The sequence below is a fragment of the Monodon monoceros genome, unplaced genomic scaffold, assembly GCF_005190385.1.
Source record: "Monodon monoceros isolate NGI ecotype Baffin Bay Population unplaced genomic scaffold, NGI_Narwhal_1 Super_Scaffold_13, whole genome shotgun sequence".
NCBI lineage: Eukaryota > Metazoa > Chordata > Mammalia > Artiodactyla > Monodontidae > Monodon > Monodon monoceros.
Genome location: NW_021703769.1, coordinates 17,448,278 through 17,474,149, shown reverse-complemented (window position 1 = coordinate 17,474,149; position 25,872 = coordinate 17,448,278). Strand labels below are relative to the sequence as shown.

At 42.0% G+C, this 25,872-nt stretch overlaps 1 protein-coding gene across 2 annotated transcripts in view; it reads right to left on the bottom strand.

Annotated features, from left to right (window-relative positions):
• PTPRT (protein tyrosine phosphatase receptor type T) overlaps window positions 1-25,872 on the bottom strand; it is a 1,065,023-nt gene that overhangs the window by 187,499 nt on the left and 851,652 nt on the right. For both annotated transcript variants that reach the window (XM_029221736.1, XM_029221738.1), the window contains exon 13: window positions 9,497-9,533. In XM_029221736.1, the coding sequence (XP_029077569.1) occupies window positions 9,497-9,533 (37 nt within the window). The remainder of the gene's footprint in view (window positions 1-9,496; window positions 9,534-25,872) is intronic.

Genomic DNA, 25,872 nt, shown 5'->3' with positions numbered 1-25,872 from the left:
AACTACGGTCCAGGCTTTGGCTTTCTTGCTTGGGGAAGAGCAGAGAGAAGATGTGTGCTTAGTAGACCTGGGTCTCCAGGTCTCATATAAGACAAGACCCAGAAGAAGGAAGAAAGGACGTGCAAGCTGTATCATCTATGATGTTCTTGACCTTTTATGTGCATTATCCCAAATTAACAGGGGAAAGAACTAATGATCTTAGGCCTAAAAGGGATGGGATGGACTCCTTGAGGTTGTGACTTGTTCAAGGTTAAACAGTTAAATTTTGGATGTGGGATTTGAAACCAGGTGTCTCTGATTTCCCATTATTCCAGGTAATCTCTCGAGGAAGCTTTATACAAGACAGAACCTTCCATATAGAAGTGGATCAATGGAAGCAGGGAGGGCGGGCAGCGGGCATTTCCTATCTGATAGCAGACAACTCCTACATCTTGCTTGGCTTCTCACATAACCTGCGGCAGGTTATTCTTGTAACTAAAAGAGCCAGGGACACATAGGGACACATCACTCCCCTTCTGGGCCCCAGTCTTAGCATCTGTGAAATGAAGGCATCTCACTGGAGAATGGCTATTTATTGTCCCTGCAGGGGTGAGAATCCATCAGGAAGAGAGGAGAGAAAATGCTGGATGAAATCTACCTCAGTCTTAGCCATTATAAAAAGAAGCCACAGGGCTTCCCTGGCGGCGCAGTGGTTGGGAGTCCACCTGCCGATGCAGGGGACACGGGTTCGAGCCCTGGTCTGGGAGGATCCCACATGCTGCGGAGCGGCTGGGCCCGTGAGCCACAACTACTGAGCCTGCGCAGCTGGAGCCTGTGCTCCGCAACAAGAGAGGCCACGATAGTGAGAGGCCCGTGCACCGCGATGAAGAGTGGCCCTTGCTTGCCGCAACTAGAGAAAGCCCTCGCGCAGAAACGAAGACCCAACACAGCCAAAAATAAACATACAAATAAATAAATTATTTAAAAAAAAAAGAGAGAAAAAAGAAGCCACATTTACAAAGGACTATTACTCACCCTCTTGTTACCCAAGACAGTGGTTTTGGTCCAGCAATACCACCAGGCAGCACGGGACTATGGGTGACACTGGTCCCTTATCTCATGCTTCATTATTCTGGAGTTCAGCTTTCAGCACCTACTCTGACGGGGTTGTTTTAATGGGATCCTTAGAGAGTGTTTACTAGATTAAAACTGTGACTTTCTTCTGCAAAGCAATTCTGCAAATGGCTTTATGGGTTTCCGGATTTATTTTGTCTCAATGACTGGGCTCAGTTTGCAAATCAAATCAAAGCTGATTTTTCCAACTGCCACTTGGGCACACCCAGTGGGAGTCTGCAGAGCCAGCTGTGTTCCCTTGCCGGCTGGTGCCAAAGATGGGAGTGAGGCTGCCTGCGGGCGGCCAGAGAGGTTCCAATGGGAAGACAGTGGACAAGCAAGGACCTGATTGCCCCCAACTGGGGTGGGGGGAACAAGTCCGAGGAGGCAAATTTTATTTTCTGGAAGGAGAAAAGGCAGATTTATGTGGCCCCAAAGACTGAATGGCAGAAATAATAGGGAGCCAATTTGGACCCCTGATGTTGAGGTTCCCTTCAACTGAAGTGCCCAATGGTGGGATGACCTCCCTGGGGGAGTAGTGAGGTCCCTGTCACAACAGGCAATTAAGCGGAGCCTGGCTGGTCTTTTTGTTAGTGGGGATTGTAGAGCATGTAGCTAATCCCTGCCTCTACCACTTTTATTCCTACCTTCCAAGAGGACATTTAAAAAAATTTTTTTTAATTTTATTTATTTTTTTTGGCCGCGTTGGGTCTTTGTTGCGGTGCGCAGGCTTCTCACTGCAGTGGCCTCTCTTGTTGCAGAGCACAGGCACATGGGCTTCGGTAGTTGCAACACGTGAGCTCAGTAGTTGCCACACGTGGGCCCTAGAGCACAGGCTTCAGTAGTTGTGGTGCACGGGCTTAGTTGCTCTGTAGCATGTGGGATCTTCCCGGACCAGGGCTCGAACCCGTGTCCCCTGCATTGGCAGGCGGATTCTTAACCACTGCACCACAAGGGAAGTCCTCAAGAGAACATTTTGACAAGTAGCTTGTATTTGAAAAAATGAGGTCATGGAAGACCTCATCCATCCATCCAGCCAGCCAGCCATCTAGCCATTGATCCATACATTAATTGATTGATTAATTGAGTGATCAGTCCATTCATTTATCTATTTGTTCATTCAACACATATTACTGAGCACTAATGTTCGTTAGGATCTGGGGACACAACATGGCTCAAAATAGGCACAATCCTTTCACTTACTTCGCTTAGACTCTCGCTGGGAGACAATCAATATGTAAGCCAACAAAAATATATATATTTGTAAGTCACGATGAATGCTATGAAAAAAAGTACAGGGTATAATGAGAGTGGAAAACGTTGGGGATACACATTAGACTGGAGGTTAGGATGGTCTTTCTGAGGAGGAGGGATTGAAGCTGCAATCTGAAAGATGTACATCTGTTAAGCTAGATAATTTCAGGCAGAGGGGGCAGGATGAGGAAAGGTCTTACTGCAGCAAAAACAGAAATAAAGTTTTCCCTCTCCTGAGAATAAGGAAAGTAAAGGGAACAGTGAACAGGCTAGAGAAGAAACATAACATGGCCTGAAAGAGTTAATCACTCCTAGTTTTTAACTGTTACTAATCTGTAGTGTCTGTAACTAGATTTGTACATCACAAAGCTAACCTATTACCCTTTAACACTATGTGAATTACATCCTGCACTCCCTTGTAGCAAATCACCCTTTGTAGCATTTGCATTTCAGAAAAAAGGTTGCAAGCCGATAACCCAGAGACAAACTGACTCAATTACCTGGCTGCCTGATGCCAGCTGTGACTGTTTTGAAATAATGCAGGAAGAAGAATGCAAGACCTTCACTACTTTGATCCTTATCATATACCCTGGACTGCGAGTCCCACATATAAAATCTTCTCCGTTTGGGGGTGGGAGGACACACACAGTTCTTGAGGCGCTAGCCTGCTGTGTCTTCCCTTCTGCCTGGCAGAACAATAAAGCCATCTCCCTGTTCCTCCAAAATCTGTCTCCGTATTTCTGTTTGGCATCGGTGCACAGGGAAGCCGATATTTCGGCAACAGTCCTGAGGCTGGAAGGAGCTTGAAAGAGCAGTGTGCTGGAGTGCAGTGAATAAGAGGATAGAAGCCTGGATGAAGCTGGAGGGTAGGAAAGGGCCAGATCATGCAGCCAAGTCTGGTGGAGGCAGGGCCTGTGGGCAGGAGAAAGTAGCAAAGTGAACGAGTACATGGAAGGAGGTGGGGAAGAATTAGGTAGGAGAATGTGTAGGCAGGAGGGCTTGGATGGAACTGCACACAGCTTCTGGAAGGGGAACAGACCAATCTGGTTCCAGAACTGAGCCTCTGTGTTCAGTTCCATTTCCCCCATGGCCTGCTCTGGCCCAGCCAGAAGGGTATAAATTGAGATACTGGGTACCTCTTTCAGCCACTGCAACCCTGGGCATCCTCCACAGGCAGGATGATCAGCTCGCCTGGGAAGAGTTGTCTCTCACTTACATTTCAGCACCTTGGAAGTTTAGGTCCCCCACCCCAAGTTTTCACAAGCTCCGTTTTCCCAGGCATGTTCTGCTTATCTCTTCAACTTGGTTCCTACAACGAGCCTGTCCCCCGTCTTCCAAATAGAGAGTGAACAGTATTGAATGGGTCTAAGTCCACCTCCCTCTTACTTGCCCTTTCTCACAGTTGCTGTTTTAAGTACAAGAACAAAACCTAACTTTTGGATGGATCTTTTTTTCTCCCTGACTGCCCTCCCTTCAAAGTCTGAATCAGAGTTCTCTGTTTCCAAACCAAAACTTAATGTCTATTTACCCATTGGCTGTAGTTTTCTCTATATAGCTCTGAGTAGACTCCCGGAGCTAGAGTCTGCCAAGCAAAGGGCTTCTGAAATGTTCTTTTAGATCTTGAACTTGAGGCAATTCCACTAGCTTTTTGCCATCCTCAACCTGAAGATGTAACATGCTCCATATAATAAGAGCCCTGTGGTCCACGCTGTTGGTGCCACACCCAGATCCCCTTTACAGATTGGTGTGACATCCTCCAGCTCCTACGTGTGTGGGGGGCTAAGGACTCACCCCTGTGACTCTGTCCAGAGACTTGTGCAAGGCTCAGAGGTGCCACCTCCTCTGGAGCTACCTGAGACATCTCCTGAGGGGAAGGAGAAGGGGAAGGGAAGGGAAAATTCCAAGGTCTGATTGGTATGGGGGAGGAGTCCTGGTTTCTTGCCTCAAAGCTGAACAACTTTGGAGAACTTTACACTCTACCCCGGGATCTTGCCTAGACTTAACTTTATCTGAGAAGAGATTCTTACTCAGCCTTTTCCCTCTTGCACTTACAGATTTCTTCCAAGAGCTCTCCCTCAGTACATCCCATGCACCCAAATCCCTGCCTCGGGCTCTGCTTCTAGGGAATCTGTCTTAAAATGCTACCATTCTTCTTTATCTGCTCACTGACAAATTTCTCTTCCCCACTACAGCTGAACTCATGTTCTGATTCCTCTGAATCTCCAGTCAGCGTTAACAGCCAACCCCTGGCTGGGGAACAAGGTACAGAAGATGTGAACCTGGGATGGTGCACCATGCCCCCTCCCCCTCCATATCAATGAAAAAGACTGCCTTCCAGCATTCTGAGAGGAGCCTGTCCTAATCCCAGAACTAACCCTTCCACTAGCTAATACCAAACTTCACCCCACAGTCCCTTAGCATCGCCTTCAGCAGGAGGTTCTGCCCCGGCTCTATAAATAAATACTGCCCCCTGGTGGTGTGTGAATCCACCGGCCAGATGCTCTCTAAACACAGGGGACTTGGCTCTTCCAGTGGAGCCTGGGCCAAGGGTGTAGCTCCTCTCACAGGGTGAGGTCCTGAGTCCGCTGGCTTCTCAAATGCCACCCTTCGACTCAATTCCCAGTGTTAGTTGAGAAGGGGTGGTGATGGGACGAGGGGGCACAAAGTCTCTCATGCTGCACCCATCCCAGGGGAGGGAGCCCCAGGGGGTGTCCCAGGATCACACACTCATTAGTGCCTAGGGCTTTAGCTCTGCTGCCATCAGACCTCACTCAGTACCTCTCACTTCTCTTTAGAGGCACTGATCACAATCATAACTCCACCACTGTCTATTGCAATCCTTCACTTAATGTCTGTTTCTGCCCTAGACTGTGAGCTTCCTGAGGACCAGAAGCACGCCTGCTGGTTCATCACAAAATCCCTAGGTCCTTACAAGGCACCTGGCTCACAGGTGCTCAGTGAGTGAGCTGACCACACGAGAGAAATAATGGTCATCGATCATGATTTTTTAAAATTTCCAGAACAATTTGCAGTAAATAACACCACGTTTATGTTTATGATATCATTTGATCCTCAAAACAAACTAGTGGGTCGAGGTCTCGGTGTGCTGGAGCTGGCTTGCATCTGCTCGCTACAGAAGAAATGTCGCTAAACTTTCAGGACTTTCTTGTAAGCCGGTTGTTAAACCACTGGTAACTTGATATTAGATTTGTGGGTATCTTTACACCCTGGAAATGGACAAAGACAACAAATAAGGGCTTTTCTTTTACAAAGAGCAGGTTTATCAGCAAACCACTGGCAGGAGGTACATTCACAAATCGTTGTGTGAATGGGTAGATGGGGATCACTTTAAATACGGTGCTGCTGAGGTCTGAGAAGAGGAAGTGAGACCCCCAGAGTCTCCGAGCCTTGCTGCAGTGAAATGCCGACTCCAAATGCATTTCCTACTTCAGCAGGCGTTTTTCGAGGGTCAACTGTGTTCCAGGACCTTCCTGCCATGGCACAATGTGACTGGGAAATTAGTGGCTAGGCCTGAGCAGTTGCTCATCAGAACTCCTCTCAAACAGCGGTGCTGGTGCCCGTCCCAGCAGGCCTGGCCCTGCCCAGCACCTGATGCTCCACCATCATGTGGGGTCTGGGAAGGGTCCTGCTGCCACGGACCCAGCATCTGGTGTGTACGGGTGGTCCACTGTGTGTACCCCCTGCCCTGGGCTCCTTCCACAGAACATGCAGCTCCTCTGCATGAGGCAGCCTCGCTCAGCTTCCGAAAGGAACAGGAATCACATCTGGACCTCAGCCCACCTCCAGGGCCCCCTCTGGCAGGGCCCGTTCTGGCTCCTTGCACATCCCTAACAGCTATTGGGATCACGCTGTGAATGGTAAAGAGTCAGAGGTTTCAATGGGAACCACTGGACACTGCCCCTAACTGCATGGGGCCGGTTATGGATTGAACTGTGTTCCCCCCAAATTCTTATGTTAATGTCCTAACCTTAGACTGTGACCTTATTTGCTAATAGGGTCCTTGTAGAGGTAATTAGTTAAGTTAGGATGAGGTCATACTGGAGTAAGATGGGCCCCCAATCCAATACGATCAGCGTCCTTATAAAAAGGGAGAATTTGGACAGATACACACAGAGGAAGATGTGAAGAAGGCAGAGATCGGGGTGATAGTTCTACAAGCCAGGGAAATGCCAAAGATGGCCAGAAAAGCACCAGAAGCTGGAGGAAAGGAGTGTAACAGACTCTCCCTCACAGCCCTCAAAGGAGCCAACCCTGCTGACACCTTGATCTTGGACTTCTAGCCTCCAGAAATGTAAGACAATACATTTTGTTGTTTAAGCCACTTAGTCTGTGGGACTCTGCAGTTGCCGAAAACTAACCCAGGTCCCTTGCTTTGCAAACCTCAAAACTGGGCAGCACTTCATTAGAGCTTGGGTGAGTAACAGCGACCTTACAGACAGGCAAGGGTTAGAGCCTCATGCCAGAGCCAAGGACTGTATTTAATAGAAGATGCCCTGGGCATCCGGTCAGGTCAGAACGACCCTGAACAGCTCCAGGCTGTTCCATTCTGAGTGGCAGCCCTCCAGTTCCCCGGGACCCACACAGCTGACCACAGATGCTGTCTGGAGTCACCAGGGTCAGGGACAGGACATTAGCAAGTTGCTTCATCGTCACAGCACTGGCCTCAAGCCTGCCCGTGTGACCATACTCCAGAGGCTGGCCGGCTGCTGGCAGACCCGTGCAGAAGGTGCCACGATGACGGAGAGGTAGAGGAGCCCGGAGGGAGACAGATGGCCCGTGGAATCTGCCGCTGGGACTTCACATACCCCACTGCCTGCAGGATTCCCACCATCGTATTTTCTCTATTAATAAAAACAGTATTTTCAGCAAACCCATAGAAAGGGAAATTTGATTCACACCATCAGGAAAGGGATGGGTCAAATATTCCTGGACTTAGATCCTTGATACCAAGTCCTCATGGGCAGTGCGTGAATTAGTTGACCCTGGATGCTCCAAGGGTACAGAGTAGACATAGGCAAACACAGCTTTCCCTGACCTGTGGCTGACGGGCATTCTGCATTATCCAGCCCTCTGCCTCACTGCCAAGTGCTGCTAGAGCCTGCTTCTCCTGGCTGGAGTGACGGCCCTCACTGGAAAACAAGGGTGTGGAAGCTTGGAATCCACCACTTACTCCCGACTCCTCTGAGCCCTGCCTGGGCATGGCCAGCTGGGCATTCATACTCATAAATGCATTCCTATCCTTTCCCACGCCACACCTGGCGTGTGTACACAACACACTCCACTAAAGGAAGACTGTAACCTAAACATCAGACAAGAAGAGAAATCCTTATGCTAAGAAGAGGTAGAGAGCTCTTCTGTTCCATTTCTTTAAAGGCCGCTGTAATTCTGCAGATCAGCAATGCAACTTTGGAGAAGTGTGGCATGGTGGGCTCTATATCTATCAGGACAGTAAGTCCTGACATTGCCAGCAACATTTACTTTAAAATATTCTCTCTCAAAGTCCCCACGTATACCTTTGCCTGTCCGATCATATGTTCCGAATTCCCAGTTCAGAAAATATGATCCAACAAACTCCCCTTTAGGAGGGCTTATGTCCCAGAGGGTGTCCTTAGAATCCCACACATCCTGCAGGGGAGATCAATGGCATCAACTCCTCCCTCGTCTAGGGGTCAAGAGCTAGTGGGAGCCATGGAGCACCGTCACGGGGAAGGTTTCTCTGTGTGTTTCCTGCCCCCTCCTGGGGGATGCTGCAGACACCCAGCTGTCCAGCTTGAGACCAGAGCTTTAGTGCTAGCCATCTGATGAGGTTCTTCTTTCTAGATTATCTGTTTTCTTCAGTGGAGAAGTCTGCCAAGGCCCATAATTTGTGTCACTTTTGTTTGCAGGCCATCAATTCTCCTTGCCTCACAAGGAGTATTTTATCTCTTTCTGTCTGGTAGCCTGAGTTCTCGAGAGAGAACACGTTAGGGACATGTCGGCCTCTCATGACGGATGTGAAACCAGAGTGAGTTCTTATCACAGGGAGCCCTTAGTGCTCCTGTCTTCTTCCTCCTGCATCTTCCCTTTTCTGCCTACAAACTGATGTGATTTTCTTCAAAGTTATAAGAGTGATAGGTCTCACTGCGTATTTTGCCAAATGACCATAAAATATTCTTCTCTCTCCCCCCCCCCCGCCCCGTCCCTTGTCTCCTCCCCTCCCTGACATGTGTGCATTTTCCTCTGTATGTGTTTGCCTGCGTGTATATCCTCACATATGTGTATACGTACTTGAGTCACTGTCTCTGTCTACAGTTTATATCTATGACTATATGTTTACTTATATTTACACTTATCATCACTGTGGAAGCAATCTAGGAAACTATATATGCTGTCCATAAATGCAGGGAACAGAGTGCAATTGCCTAATTTTGGTGTGTTTATACAGGGAGGATAGCTGTTTAAAGGATCAATTCTATAACAGAAAGATAAACCTGATTTCTGACCGTTCAACCTTGTCATAGGTTAAATGATAACAAACCATTCATTGATTTTGTTTTTAAAGAGTAATAAACAGAAACATGTACCAACTGAAAGAGTCAGGCAATTCAATTATAATTAGGGAAACAAAAAGTGATGAGCCTGAACAATGCTGCCTTCGTTTTGGGGATTAGTGTTGAAAATGCCAACTTCATAACGATGCAGTGTTTGTTTTCTCACTACCGAAGGCACTAACACTAATCGCCTCATTTTTGAAAGTCATGCGCCAGTTGAATAAAGCACAAAACCAGAAGATGGGTCTAATTGACATGCAAAAAAAGTACCCAAACACAGACCCCAATACAATGAAAATCTATAGCAGAAGACTATTTGCGTAAATTTATATTTACCACTCCACTGATTAATGTACCAGTTCGTCCATCCATGCAGCCATCCACTGACTAAACAAATATGTTTTGAGCTCTTCCTATGCTTTAGGCACGGTGTTATTAATATATACCGTAAGTATATATTAATAGCTAGATGCAACTGACTCCAATGAAAATAACAATTCTTTCTTGTTCTTTTTAGCCACTGTTGCCTAAAATTTCCCTGTGTGGCTACAGGGAGAAGTACTTAAATGGCTGAAGACAGACAGGGCATGCCAACATACCTTTCGTAGCCAGACGAACACAGTTGATTTTGGTCTCCTGTGAACAACAAAAGTGAGACTTCAGTTAATTTGTCGTGGGTTTGGTTTTTTAATACATATAAAATATACATATAGAAATTTGCATATATAGGCATGCATATGTATTTTTAATGATAATTTAAAATTTGTCCCTTCCATTTTTTCCACCATTGGAATCACCTTTTAATTCTATGTCATTTCTTTTTTTTTTTTTGAGAAGATGTTGGGGGTAGGAGTTTATTAATGAATTAATTTATTTTTGCTGTGTTGGGTCTTTGTTTCTGTGCGAGGGCTTTCTCTAGTCGTGGCAAGCGGGGGCCACTCTTCATCGCGGTTTGCGGGCCTCTCACTGCTGTGGCCTCCCCCGTTGCGGAGCACAGGCTCCAGACGCGCAGGCTCGGTAGTTGTGGCTCACAGGCCTAGTCGCTCCACGGGCTGTGGGATCCTCCCAGACCAGGGCTCGAACCCGTGTCCCCTGCATTAGCAGGCAGACTCTCAACCACTGCGCCACCAGGGAAGCCCTATGTCATTTCTTTTCATGCTAGGTACGTACTTTGTTACTTTCACTTCCTGGCTCCCATCACCTTATAAGCTTCTTCCCCAGACAGAACCAATGCATAAATACTGCCCAGCACAGAACAACTTTAACCATAACACTAAGTGGGTACACTGGGGCATGCGTGTGCTTCACTCAGTTGCATGGGTTAGTAGATGGTATCAAGGGCATCCTTGCGAAGCTCAGTTAAAAGTATATAATGCACCTACGTGCACGCACTGAAACAGACGCTTAGGGATAGCCCAGTCAGTATGAACGTATAAGAAACAACTGCAAAATTCATGTTCAAAAAGTTACTTCGGGGCTTCCCTGGTGGCGCAGTGGTTGAGACTCCGCCTGCCGATGCAGGGGACACGGGTTCGTGCCCCGGTCCGGGAAGATCCCACGTGCCGCGGAACGACTGGGCCCGTGAGCCATGGCCGCTGAGCCTGTGCGTCCAGAGCCTGTGCTCCGCAACGGGAGAGGCCACAGCAGTGAGAGGCCCGCATACCGCAAAAAAAAAAAAAAAGTTACTTTGGCCGAGAGATCTCTGGTAGACATCTTACAGTTTTCATAGATAATGTTGTGTGGGTGTGTTTGCGTGGCAGTAGAATCTTTGCTTGGTGAGCTGTCTTGTTGCTGTTGGCTACTCCCCAAGTGAACAGGATCCATAAATTTATGATGTTGCTGGGCATGCAGTTGACATACAGAAGAGTGCGCTTCGCAAGAGAATCACTTTAGCCTGCGATATTGGGATCATATCCTAGGAGGTCGTGGAGCCAGTTGAACATTCCAGTTGACTAAGTTATACCCCCAGTAAGAGTCTGAATATTGTGTAGCAAAGGAAAATAAAAAGCAAAGAATGCTCTTCTCTTTCTGACTTACTTCACTCTGTATGACAGACTCTAGGTCCATCCACCTCACTACAAATTACTCAATTTCGTTCCTTTTTATGGCTGAGTAATATTCCATTGTATATATGTGCCACATATTCTTTATCCATTCATCTGTTGATGGACACTTAGGTTGCTTCCATGTCCTGGCTATTGTAAACAGAACTGCAAAACAAATACGGTATGCTAACACATATATACGGAATCTAAGAAAAAAAAAAAAAAAGGTCATGAAGAACCCAAGGGCAAGGCGGGAATAAAGACACAGACCTACTAGAGAATGGACTGGAGGATATGGGGAGGGGGAACGGTAAGCTGTGACAAAGTGAGAGAGTGGCATGGACATATATACACTACGAAACGTAAAATAGATAGCTAGTGGGAAGCAGCCACATAGCACAGGGAGATCAGCTCGGTGCTTTGTGACCACCTGGATGGGTGGGATAGGGAGGGTGGGAGGGAGGGAGACGCAAGGGGGAGGAGATATGGGACCACATGTGTATGTATAGCTGATTCACTTTGTTATAAAGCAGAAACTAACACACCATTGTAAAGCAATTACACTCCAATAAAGATGTTAAAAAAAAACAAAAAGCAAAGAATGCAAGTGTGTGAGGCTCAAGAATCCAATGCCTATCTTGCTAATGCTCACACGTAAGGAACCACTGCATCCTGAAGACACTGAGCTAGTCAGCATTATGCAGAAGTAGTAAAACCCATGAAATTCAGGGGCTAAAAACAGCAAAGGTTTATTTTCCAATCAAGCTACATGTCCAATGTAGGCGTATGGCTGGGTCTGAGGGTGAGGTAATGGTGGTGGTTAGGGGATACTCTAATCATTGTAGTCACTCCAAGACCAAGGCTTGGAGTGCTTCAGTGTTCACTGAGGCAGGAGAAAAGCATGGTGAAGAGTTAAGCACTGGCAACTATCAGAAATAACACTTTTACTTTGACTCAGGTTTCATGAGCTAGAGCCACTCACAGGGCCATGCCTGACTTTAGTGAGGTAGGAAATGGAGTCGTCCTGGCACCAAGAAGAGAAGCAATGATAATGTCTACAGCAGAGTCTATTTTATCCATGCACACCTCCAAATGCTAGGAATTGTCGCTCCTATTAAACCCAAGTATGACTCCCCAATGGTCTTGATTCTGTTCTGCAGACGACAGAAAGTCTGCCTTTGCTTGTGTAGGAAAGACGTCTTGATATTGAAAGACAGTTCTCAGGTTCATTAACCTTCTTCTTCTTCAGCAATTCCTCATACGATAAGAATTCGAGTGCTTTGAACTAATGCCCATCATGCTCCTTCTGGGTCACTTTCTCTCCACAAAGGTGAAGGCTAATGTGTCTTGTGAGGGAAAGTTCGCTTTAAAATGTGTCACATTAAAGGGAATATTGGGTAGCCACAGTGGTTTATTCTACTGCCCTTCTTCCTCATTGAGTTGTTCGTAGAACTTTCTAATTCTCCTTAGAATCATCTTCCCTTCCACAGTTGTGTGCCTGAAAGTGAGCCATTTCCCAATACCACCTCCTCCACCCGAATCTGTTAAACTATTTTCTATCATCTAGAGCACACATCTGATTATGTTTAACTATCCTTGGCTCTCACCAACATGACTCTGACATAATCTGCTTTCTCCCAAATTCCTGACATATTTAATTCCATAACCAATTTCTCTTTGTTGGTTAGAATCAAGTACAGAACAACAAAGTCCTGAGTCACTCTCTTGGCCTTCTGGGTGACTGAATTGTTAGCAAGCAAGTCAGGAACATGCTTGAAATTCTGCATTTGATCATTTGGGAAGTCTGGCCGGTGGGCATTAACTCAAAGTCCCCAACTGGTTCCGTACAAAGGAAATGAGTACTTTCCTCGTGCCAAGATTATGTAAGCCTTTGGGAAAAGGAAAAGCATTTGGTATATTTTCCGTTCCATCTCCACAGTACAATACAATTTCATGTCCCCATTATTTTAACCTCACTCACATTCCATTTCCCACTCTAGACTTGCAAATCTGCGCACAAGAATATATCACTTTGGGATAGAATATAATGCCCTAACCGTTGTGCTTCTGTTGAGACCTGCTTCTACTCAAGGATCTGCCAGTGCTGTGCGATACTGAGCAACTCACTGCCCCTCTCTGTGGCTCAATTTTCCCACCAATCAAATGACAGAGAAAGGGGTGGAGAAGGCCACTTTGGTAGAGTAGGTGGGATATTCTAAGGTTGCTTCCAGTTATGAGTAGGAAGAATAAAATTTTCAGACTTTCATTTTCCAAAATGTAGAGGCTGTGGTATAGAGAATAGACTTCCGGTACAAGAGAAACTAGTTGGTGGGGAGAGTGTGGTGGTAGAGATGATGGTAGTGGCTTGGACCAGGAGGGAGAGCCTGGCTACAGAGATCCTGTTCCCCCCAAACCTTTGCAAAGCGTATCTTGGCTCTGCTTGATCCCAGAGTCCTCCCACCACCCCACCCTGCCCCATGCTTCTGGTATTGATGATAACCCACTGGGCCCTCAGTCTAGTCTCTTTGCAGCCCAATTTCCTGTGTTGCTCTTCCATTGCCCTGATCACTAAGCTGTTGTTTGGCCTCGGTGTGGTTCATCCACTTAGCATGTCAGTCCCTGAAAGCATCACTAAGAAAAAAAGAAAAAAAAAAAGAGGAAGTTTCTCTTTTCTTAAGGTACCCATTTCGAACATTTTATTTTTCATTCTTGTAGCAAGGCTATGCGATGAATATCACAGTGTTCCCTTTTTCTCTCTAATGAAACAAGATTACATAAAATTTCCCAAGGTTACACAGATAATAAGCCAAACAAAGTAACCTTGAAGTAAATGGCCTTCTTTTCTGAGGTGCCTGTTGGCAAATATGTTTTTGCCACTGAGCTAAAATGCCCTCCTTTCTTGGCTTGTTTACAGGCACAGTGATGTGGAGCACAGCCATATTTTGAAAAACAGGCCAAGCAATTTGTATGAAGGAATTCTGTTTTGACTTGAAACAGGACCCTGAGCAATCGGAAAGCCAGGGATGGAAAAGGGAAGCAGAGAGGCTCTGGAAACTGAGCAGCCCAGAACCATTACAACTAGGTCACCTGGCAGGCTCATCCTCTGGAAAAAAAATGAGTGAGGAATGCCTTTTAAGGCATGAAAGGGCCAGAGTGCCCTCTGAGATATAACTCCCTAATAAGCATGCATGCTGCAATCTGCAGATCTTCAGTCACCAACAAAAGGCAAAGTAAAGCTGCGGGACGCAGGAGACTGGCTCTTGGTGGCATACTCTTCTAACCAGATACATGTTCATCACCAACCCTATCAGATCTTCCTGGAAGGCACTAGGCTCTGCTTCAGGCAATAGCCAGGGCCCTGAGCCCGACTCTAAGGGACGAAACTCCCAATAACATGCAAGCCCATTCAGAAAACTCCCGATTAAACTCAAGCTCTGAAAATATTTTGTGTTCTCCCTCTAGATGCAGACTTGATTGTCTTACCTCACCAGCTCTCTGGGACTCACCTCAATCTGATTGCTCTCATCAGGTCGACAAAGACTTTCAGATGGTCAACTCTAAAGGTCACTGCTCCAACCCCATCTTCCTTAATTTCTCATCCATATTAGTTGCAACTGACACTTTCTCTTTGACTCTTTTTCTCCTCTTGCCTTTTAGGTCACTCTACTCTCTAGGTTTTTCTCCTACCTCACTGTCTGTTCCTAATCCTCTTTTTTAAATTTAAATTTTATTTTATTTGGCTAGACATTTATCATTTACTTGACCTCCAAACACTGGAGGGTCTCATTTCATGTCCTCTTTCATCTGTATCCCAACTTTCTCACTAAGACATTACAGTTAGTTACAAGGCTTTAAGTACTGAACCCTTGTAATGCTCAAATTTCTATTTCTAACAATGGTATTCCAGAGATCCAGGTTCATATATCCATATACTCATAACAAATCTACAAACCTCCAGAAGATAATTCTGTTACTCTCTTCACTTGTACTCCAGGCCTTATACACACACCAGTTTTCCTCATTTCAGGAAGTGTTACCATTATCTACTCGGTTGACTAAGTAAAAAACCTAGGAGTCATCCTTGAATTCTTCTAGTTCCATAATTTCCCACAACCAATCCACAGTCAATTCCTGCTGGCTCTTAGTAGTTGAAGAAAATGATAACCATCTAAAATCAAATCTCCCCACATATCCTTCAAAAAAACAACACAGGAAAACAAGAAAAAAATAAAGCTATACAAAACTCACAACCTCAACGTCATTGAAATACATAGAGGGGCTTCCCTGGTGGCGCAGTGGTTAAGAAGCCACCTGCCAATGCAGGGGACACGGGTTCCAGCCCGGGTCTGGGAAGATCCCACATGCCGTGGAGCAACTAAGCCCGTGCACCACAACTACTGAGACTGTGCTCTAGAGCTTGCGAGCCACAACTACTGAGCCCGCATGCCACAACTACTGAAGTCTGCACGCCTAGAGCCTGTGTTCCACAACAAGAGAAGCCACCACAGTGAGAAGCCCGCGCACTGCAACGAAGAGTAGCCCCTGCTCACCCCAACTAGAGAAAGCCCGCATGCTGCAACGAAGACCCAATGCAGACCAAAAAGAAAAAAGAATAAATAAAATAAATAAAGTAAAAAAAATATATAGAACCCTCAAAACTTCATAGTCCCTGTTAGTAGAAGAACAAGCACTGCAGTTGAATGAACTATTTCTAAGGATCTCAACACAAGCCTTTGTGGAGAGCCAGGGCTGTATGGAAAAACAACATGAAAGAGAAAAAAGGTAAGGTAGTAGAGGCTGTAAGATTTTATAAAACGATCTTCAGAAAGACCAAGTTCCTATTTGTGAAAATTCTGAAAGAGAATCCTGCTAGAATAAAGAAATGACTATGTGAAAACCTGAAAGCACACATAATTCAAGGTGGTAATCTTCCATAGGTATCACTTATGGGGGAAGATAGGGTAAAAAGAAGGGAGACGTGTCCTTGGGAGATTGGATGATGAAAGGGAAAGAGACAAAAGGGGGAATTTTAAGATTCTGTACATTAAAAGAGAAGAGCAACAGTGACAAGTCAGAGAGCACATAAGCACCCATCCCCCATGATACAAAAAATTCAGTCATACATTAAAACAAACATACTTCACTACCTTATCAGAATAGTGTGTTTCTGAACCTCAAATCTACAAAATGAATAAATGGAAGAAGCCAAATAAAGCTGCTATACGAAGAGAACAGAAAATAAAAATAAAAACATCCCAACTGATAGAAATATAAACCCCCTCCAAAAAAATTACAAACCAGAAAAGAATCTGTAACACAATAATACTCCAAACTGAATTAAATTTCCTCAAACAACTTTGAATTAGAAATGCAAAGCTTAATAACTGAAACATAAAAGAACTAGGAAAAAAGAGTTGATTGAACTCAGAGGCAAAAACAAACAAACAAAAAAGAAAACAAAACCAAAAGTGATCAGAAATGAAGATTAAATTATTAAATTACAAGGTGTCCAAAGGAAATGTTTTTTTAATTAAAAAAAATTTTTTTGGCTTTGTTGGGTCTTCGTTGCTGCGTGTGGGCTTTCTCTAGTTGTGGTGAGCAGGGGCTACTCTTCATTGAGGTGTGTGGGCTTCTCATTGCAGTGGCTTCTTTTGTTGCGGAGCACAGGATCTAGGCGCGTGGGCTTCAGTAGTTGTGGCACACAGGCTCAGTAGTTGTGGCTCGCGGGCTCTAGAGTGCAGGCTTAGCAGTTGTGGCACATGGGCTTCGTTGCTCCGTGGCGTGTGGGATCTTCCTGGACCAGGGCTTGAACCCGCGTCCCCTGAATTGGCAGGTGGATTCTTAACCACTGCGCCACCAGGGAAGTCCCCAAAGGAAATTTTTAATAAGGGGCATCGAAGAAAGAGAAAGACAGCCAAGGGAATGGAAATGAGATAGAGAAAAATGTAACAAGAGTCAGTGAAAAAGTGGCTTAAAGAGAAGGCAAAGAAGATCCAATATATGTCTACTTGAAATCCCTGAGAAGACAGATTAAGTAATTAAATAAGCGAAGATTTATAACAATAATCTGAGGAAAATGTCTGGTATTAAGAGATGACCTGAGCCTACATATTGAAAGGACTCAAAGACCTGAAAGATCAATTTCAAGATCCTAGCAAAGCTGTTTAACTTAAAAAAAAAAAAAAAAAAGTCTCAAGGACTCCAGGCAAAAAGAATCAAACAATTTACAAGGGCAAGAGAATTAGGCTGCCATGAGATGTCTCCAAAGCAACATACAAGGCTGAGAAATATGGAGCAGCATTTTCAAGAACTCAAAGAAAGAAATTATGAACCAAGGATTTTATAGCTAGCCAAGTATCTTTCAATTATCAAAGCTATAGAAAAATAACTTGCAACATTCAATCACTCAGAGATTCCTGTACTTATGAGTCTTTCTTGAGAAATATGCCAGAGGATAAACTTCATTCAACAAAGAGATGACTGAAGAAATTTTGGCAAAAGGATTGATGGGAAGCGTTTAATATATTTAATTGTAAATCTAAAACTAAAACAAGGTAGGGACATGGTTGAAAGCAGAATATATAAATGTTGCATTTTCTTGTAAAAATAATGCAAGTAAAAATGAGAAAGAGAAGAAACAGGGAAAGAGGAGAGCAGAGTAAGTTCGCTCTGATTGTACAGGTAACAGATGAAAGTCAGTGGATACCGTCAAAAACTGACAAAGCAATGATGTCTGCAAGATGGCAGAATAAATTTTCACACTCATCACCCCCCAGAAACATAATTTTGACACCCATGGATGACAGTGCCTTTGTGGGAACTTGAAAGTCCAGAAGAGAGGTCCCAGCACCCCACTGGAGCAAAAACTCTGATAATAGAAGCACTGAGGAGGGTAAAAAGAACAGTTTCACTTTACCTGTGTCATCCGTCCCCCAAAGTGGCACAGCTCAGTGCCAAGAGAGACCCCATGGGGGAAAGGAGAACATCATGAGTGACCCACCTCCCCAGCTATGTAAGATGCTGCTCAAGAGGCCCATTTCTTTTTTGTCCCAACCAGAAAACAGAGGGGATCAGCATGGCTGAATGGTCTGGAGGCAGCTAGGACCAGGGAGAAGAAAATGTGGTAGATATAGACGACGGACTATTATTCTAAACAGAAGGAGAACCTGTCATTTGCAACAACATGGATGAACCTGGAGGACATTAGGCTAAGTGAAATAAGCCAGACACAGAAGGACAAGTAATGCATGATTTCACTCACATGTGGAATCTGATGAAGTCGAACTTATAAAACCAGAGAGTAGTGGATGCAGCAGCTGAAGTGCAGAGGAAATGGGGAGATGTTGATCCAAGAGCTACATGGGATGAATAAGTTCTGGAGATTTGTGTATTACTGTTTTACAAACTTGAAATTTGCTAAAAGAGTAGATCTTAAGTGTTCTTACCACACACAATGGTAACTGTGAGAGGTGATGAATGTGTTAATTAGCTTCATTATGGTGACCATTTCACAGTGGAAGGAAGGGGGAAGGTACAAATTAGGGGTATGGGATTACCAGATACAAACTACTATGTATAAAGTAGATAAGCAACGAGGATATATTGTACAGTAGAGGGAATTACAGCCATTATTTTGTAATAAGTTATAATGGTGTATAATCTTCAAAAATACTCAATCACTGTGCTGTACACCTGAAACTAATATAATATTATAAATCAACTGTACTTCACAAAGGACCCAAAACAAACAAATCAACCAAAAACCCCATCACGTGGTACACCTCAAATACATACAATTTGTATTTGTTAATTACACCTCAAAAATGCTGGAAAACATGCTGCCGGGAAGAGGTTAAATAAGAAAAGTGAGGATAAAACGTATTGAAAAGTATAAGAACAAAGATAACTACTAGAACAAAAATACAAACCTTTCTAAATATCAAAAGAAATTTTAAAATAAAAGGGTAAGGAAAACATATTGGTAAGTATTACAAAACTAATACAGTAAATTATGATATAAAGAATACATGACAGAGTTGAGACCAAACATATCAGTCACATCAACACACGTGAATGGGTTTAAACTCATAATTACATGAAAAATATTTCAAAATGTCTCATAAAGTGAGACCCAACTACCTGCTATATATAAAGGTCAAACCTAAAACAAAGTAATTCTGAAAGGCAACAATAAAGGAATGGGAGCAAAAAAAAAAAAAAGAAAGAAAGCCATATGAGTGATCCTGATATCAGACAGAGTAAAATGCAATTTAAAAAGCATAAAATATAACAAAGAACACTTTTTAATGCTAAACCCACGATTAACAAGAAATATAACAGGCATGAATATCTATGCACCAAAAGCCACAATGATCACCTTTATGAAGTAGAAACTATAGGAGATACAAGAATAATAGAAGACTACTGTCAGTATAAGACAGATCAAGTGGCAAAAAAATAGGCAAGGATACAGAAGAGCTAAAATAATTAGGCAGGTCTTGTGGATCTGTGTCAAACCCTACAGCCTGATTATAGAGAAAAACCTTCTTCTTATGAAGCATTCAGAAAAACTTACCATATGTTAGCTAATTAAGAAAGCACTGCTATATTGAATAGATTAGAAATATTATAAGAAACATTCTATGGTTACAATATAATAAGATGAGAAAGTTTTAAGAATATAAAAAAACCAAGTAGGTCCTTCCACCTAGAAATTTACGAAATAATTTCTTTTGGGCAACTTCTAGGTGAAAGGGAAGTTGTAAACAAAAATTTAAATATTTTTAAGCAAAATAGTGAAAATCTACATATTGGAATCTACAAAAATCATGTAAAGCAGTGACTAGATTAAAGTACATCGGTAAAATGAAAGAATGAAAAAAATTAACTAAATTTCCAGCACAGACATCTAGAAACGAAACAAAAAAATGAGCAAAAATAGGACCATAGTAGGGAATAATAAAGGCAAAAGCAGAAATTATTGAAATAGAGAAGAGAAAACTACTAGAAAAAAGAAAAAAGAGAGGAAGCACCAATGTACAAAAGAAGAAATGACAACAGGGAAATAACTATTGAAAAAGAAGAAACTTCTTAAAATTAGACTACTACTACTCTGAAAATAATTTTGAAAAGCTAAATGGAAATGATTATTTCCTAGGAAAATATAGCTTATAAAATAGATTTTATTATAAAAACAAAACCAACAGATCTAATTTCACAGAATAAATAGAGGAAGATATTAAAGAACTACTCCATAAGAAAAACACCATGCTGAAATGTTTCCATAGGGAATTTCAATCAGACTTTTAAAGACAAGATAGTACTGACATAAACTGTTCTACAGCATGGAAAATGAAGAAAAACATTCTCATTTTTAAATGAAACCAGCAAAACATTGACACCTAAACTTGGGGAAGAGAATACCAAAAAAAGAAAAGGAGGGGAGAAGGGGAGAAATTATAGACCAATTTTGCTTTTTTTTTTTTTTTTGCGGTACGTGGGCCTCTCACTGTTGTGGCCTCTTCCGTTGCGGAGCACAGGCTCCGGACGCACAGGCTCAGCGGCCATGGCTCACGGTCCTAGCCGCTCTTGTGGCATGTGGGATCTTCCCGGACCGGGGCACGAACCCGTGTCTCCTGCATCGGCAGGCGGACTCTCAACCACTGCGCCACCAGGGAAGCCCCCAATTTTACTTTTGAATGTGTAAAAGTATTACATAACATGTTGGTGAACAGAAGCCAATACTGCATTGAGAAAAATAAAATGCCATGATCAAGTGGAATGTATTCTAGAAATGCAAGGTTGGTTGGGTGTTAAGAAGTCCATTCATATAGTATACCATATTAATGGATCAAAGGAAAAGTCATACTATCTCTATTCATGCAGAAAAAGCATTTGACAAAATTTAATACCCATTCCTGATTAAAAGAAAAAAACCCCAAGAAACTAGGAATTGATTAATATTTTCATAATATGATAAAAATATATATCCGAGTTCTAACACCATCATCTTACTTAATGGGACTCTAGTAAAGGCATTCCCACTAATACCAAGAACAAGAGTAGAATGTCCCCTATTTCCACTACTCCTTCATATCATACTGGAAGTTTTAGCCAGTGCAACTGGATAAAAGAAATCAATTAGAGGCATACAAATTGGAAAATAAACTTTAGAGTATCTGTTTGGAGATGATATAACAGTATATCTGAAAATCCTTAGAGACTCAATGATAAAAGGTAGCAGGATATAAAATTAACATACAAAGTGAATAGTAACCACAAACACAACCAACCTCAGTCAGCAGATATGGCAGCAAATCCCATTCACAGTGGCAACAAAGATTAAATACTTGGTATTAAACTTAGCAAGAACTGCAAAATCTATATGAAGAAAACTTTACAACACTCCTGAAAGGCACAAAAGCAGACTTGAACAAACAGAAATACATCTTCTGTTCTCAGCTAAGATAATTCAGCGTCTTAAAGATGTCAGTTCACCCTAATTAATGTATAAATTGAATGCAATCCCAGTAAAATTACCAATAGGCTTTTTATGGAGCTGGACAAGTTAACACTACAGCTTATACGAAAAAATGAACACACAAGAAGAACTAGAAATCACTGCAAGAGAAAATCCAGGTGGGGGTCTTGCCCTATCAGATATCAAGGCATAGAGCCTTTATAATTAAAACTGTGAGGTACTAGCACAAAAATAGTCAAACAAGTGAGTGGAAGAGAATTCCTGGATTTTCCAGAAAAAAGACACAAGAACATATGAAAATTTAAAATATGAGAAATGTGGCATCTTAAATTATTGGGGCAAAGATGGACTTTTTAAATGTTGCTAGGACAACTAAATAGACATTTGGGAAAAAAGATAAAATTAGATACATACTTTACACCATGCCCAAAACAAACACCAGACATCAGAAATTTAAATGTAAAAAATATTTACACTATACAAGTTCTAGAAGCAAACATGGGTGAATTCCTTTATAACCTTGGTTAAGAAAAGGCTTTTTCACTATGACTCAAAGTCTGGATGTAATTTTTAAAAAATTGATGCATTTGACTACATTCTTTTTTTGGTGTGGCAAAAACATTATAAGCAAAGACTAGAAAATTGCAACATATATCACAGAGAGTTAATATCCCTGATATATAAATAGTTCTTAAAAACTGAGGGGAAAAAGGTAAAAATCCTGATAGAAAAATGGGCAAAAGACATACACATGTAGCTCCAAAATTATATAAAAATGTCTCCTAAATATATGAAATGATGTCAACTTCATTTTTTATAAGAGAAAGGGAATTAAAACTATATTGAGATACAATTTCGTGTGTATAACTTTGACAAAAATTAAAGTTAGACTACACAAACTATTGGTGAGGCTGTGGAGAAACAGATAATTTGAAACATTGCTGGAGGGAATGAAAACTGATTCAACCTTTAAGGAAGGAAACTTAGAAACAGCTACCAAAACTACATATTTGTCCACCTTTTGATCCAACAATCCCTCTTCTAGGAATGTACCCTGAAGACACACCTCCAACAATATGAAAAAATATATATGTACACAATACTTTATTGCAGCAATGTTTGCAGTTCAAAAATATTGGAAACAATCTATCTGTCCACACATAACAGTGACTGAATAAATTAAGATACATCTACAGAGTGAAATACTATGCAGCTGTAAAAAAGATTGAGGAAGACCTTTATGAACTAATATAAAGTGATTTCCAGGTATCAATAGTGTATTATCTTTTCTATAAGTAGAAGGGGAAATAAAATATACATGAACCTTTTAATTTTGCAAAAAAATTATAAGAAACTAATGACGGTAATTTCCCATAGGGGATGGTGGAAATGGGGTCAAAAAAATGGTGTGTATATTTTTGTATGCACTTTTTTGTACAGGTTAGGCTTTTAGAACTATGTTATAATATTTTATATATACAAAAACATCAATAATGATGGGGCAAGTGAACCTAAAATTAGAAACAAGGAGAAACAAATAAACCTAACTGTATTTCCAATAAATATATAACCATTCCTTAGGGAAATAAAAAAGAATTCAATCAAAAAGAACTATTTTGAACAAAATATTTTATACAGCCTCAGATTAAAGACAGAAAGAACTATAAGTATATGTTGAACCTTAGTTAATGGATTTGTTTTACAAAGTGGTATAGGTTAATAATCCTGAAAATACTCTCTGGGTAGTCTAGGGTTGAACAGATAGGTACATGTATTGAGAATAATAAAAGGCAAGTTTCTCATTGTCAGAGAAACAAGTTAAAATATGAGGGGGAGGATAAAGACTAGAATGAGTCTTCTGATGTTGAACTGGAATTGGGGTATCATTATGAATTTCTGGTTTTTAATACAGAGATAGATAGATCGATGAAAATATACAGATATATGCATATCTTGTGTTTATGTCCACTCATAGAGCCTAAAAGCAATGATATCCATTAGCAAGGACAGCCGCTAGTTCCCAGATGTTGGTTTCTAAGTACCATTCCCCGTAACAGGGTTGGGGCAGAGAAAGCACAATATATTGTGCCAGAAAGAAAATAAGTTTTCATGAACTGATGGAGACATGTCGGAAGGACACAGACACACTTCCCTGAAGGCACACTCCTTATGCTTGCAGGGCTTAGGCAGAGGGAAACATGGAAGCCACATACTATTTATTTAAATGTTTGAATTGATAGATCAAGCTAAACCTGCTAAATAAAGTATATTCCATCCTTCTACTTTGAAAAATTTATACATATAAAAGCAATAATCAAAAGATATCCGTATGGTTTTTGCATAATTAAAAGTCGGCAAAATTTTTCTTAAAGAGAATAAAAAATGAAGGACATTGGAACCAATTTGCATGGGGCTCCCACTAGCTAAGGCTGGGATAATTTGAGCATTAAAAATAATGATGGCAATCGCTTATAACCTACTGAATAAAATAAGAATCTATGAGTCTATAAATTAATTAATTAAGAATGAGACAAAGGAGAGCTCATCCTCACAAAAGATGTCAACTAATGCATGCAGAAAGAACGATGGAATTAGGTAATCATCATTTAGTGAACATCTTACCAATAATTGAGGCAGACAAGAGTCATCGAATGCTGAAACTAAGGGATGAAATTTTGATGGCTAACAGATGTTTACATAGCCTAGAATTATATCCTTATAAGACATATACACATTAAAGAGAAACAGTAACTTCATGATGGAGAAAACCCAGATGAACAACACTTTAAGTGACTCAAGTTAACATCCCAGTAATGGAATACATGGATATTACGCGTCTCCTGATATGATGCACGTCATTTCTGTGGTATTCCTGCCAAAGAAGCATCAGATTCATCATGAATCTAATCGTGAGCAAACCTCAGGCAAACCCAATGTTAGGGACCTTCTACAAAATAACTGGCCCGTAACTTTCAAGAGTCTAGGTCAGGAAAGCCAATGAGAGACTGAGATACAAGGAATCTAAAGATATGACAACTAAATGCAACATGTGCTTGTGAATCAGATTAAAAAGAATTTTTATGTAAAGGACATAATGGAGAAAATTGGGAAAATTGGGGCTAACAGTATCACATCAACATTAATTTCCTGGTAATTGTATTGTATTGTATTGGAAATGTACATTGAAGCATTTAGGTATAGAGATATGATAGATTAATTGATAGATGGACCAACAGACAAATAGACAGATGGGGCAGAGGGGAAGGGGAGACAGAGAGAGAGAGAATGGAATGGTAAAGCAACACTGTGATTAATTAGGGAATTGGGGTGGAGAGTTTGTGAAAGCTCTTCATACTATTCTTGACGCTTTTCTGTAAGATCGAAATTACACTGAAATAAGAAGTTTAAAATATTTGGAGGAGCAGAGAGAGTTAGTTGGGATAGAGAGGGAAAAAAAGATTGGCCATGGGTTGATCATTGTTGAAGCTGAGTGAGGGGCATATAAAATGAGTCTATTATCCTGTTTATTTTTGTATATGTTTGAAATTTTCCATATTAACATGATTTTAAAGGGAGGGAATAAATATTTTTCCATATTCTGAATTCACCACGTTATCTTGGCCTCAGCTCTCACCACCTTGGTCTAAACTGCTACCATCCCTTGCCTGGATGGCTGCTGTAGCTTCTTGTCCATTTTATCCACAGCCTTTCTTGACTCTGATAATTAATGCCTCCCCTTGTGACCCAGATCACCTTGTAATTACCTAAGTCAAATCCCACTACTCCCTGTTTAAAACTCTCCTATGGTTTCCTAGTGGATTAAGGGTAAAATCCCCTTATCTTCATCACCCTGCATAAACCAGCGCTGGCATCTCTTCTGACTAGCTTCTTACCACCTTCCCCCTTCCTGTTGATCCTGTTTACAATTCCTGAATCTGCTGAATTGATTTCATCCTCAGGACCTTTGCATTTGCTGTTCCCTCTCCCTGGAATGCCTTGAGACCTTCACATCTTCATCATTCGAGTTCTATTATCTGTCACTTCCTCAAAGTTGCCTTCCCTGATGGTTCCACTCAGTTGCCACACTCCCCAGTTGCCCTCTATCATATCACTCTTTTCTCACCCATCACAAGATGAAATTATTTATTTGTATGTTTACTAATTGTCACTTTCCATGCTCCCCACCAGATGTAAAGACCATGAAAGCAAGAGACTTGCCCATCTTTTTCATTGATGGTACAGTGCCTAGCACATATTATATACGCCATAAAAAATGAAGTTAGACATTCAAATTCTAGTTTCATTCCTCATTGGTTGAGTGGACCTTGGATAAATTCCTTAGGTAAATTCCTTAATCTTTCTGAGTCACAGGGTCCTCATTTATAGAATGTAGCAATGTCCTCTGCACGTCTCATTGGGTTGCACAAAATTTCGAGTGCACAAACACCTG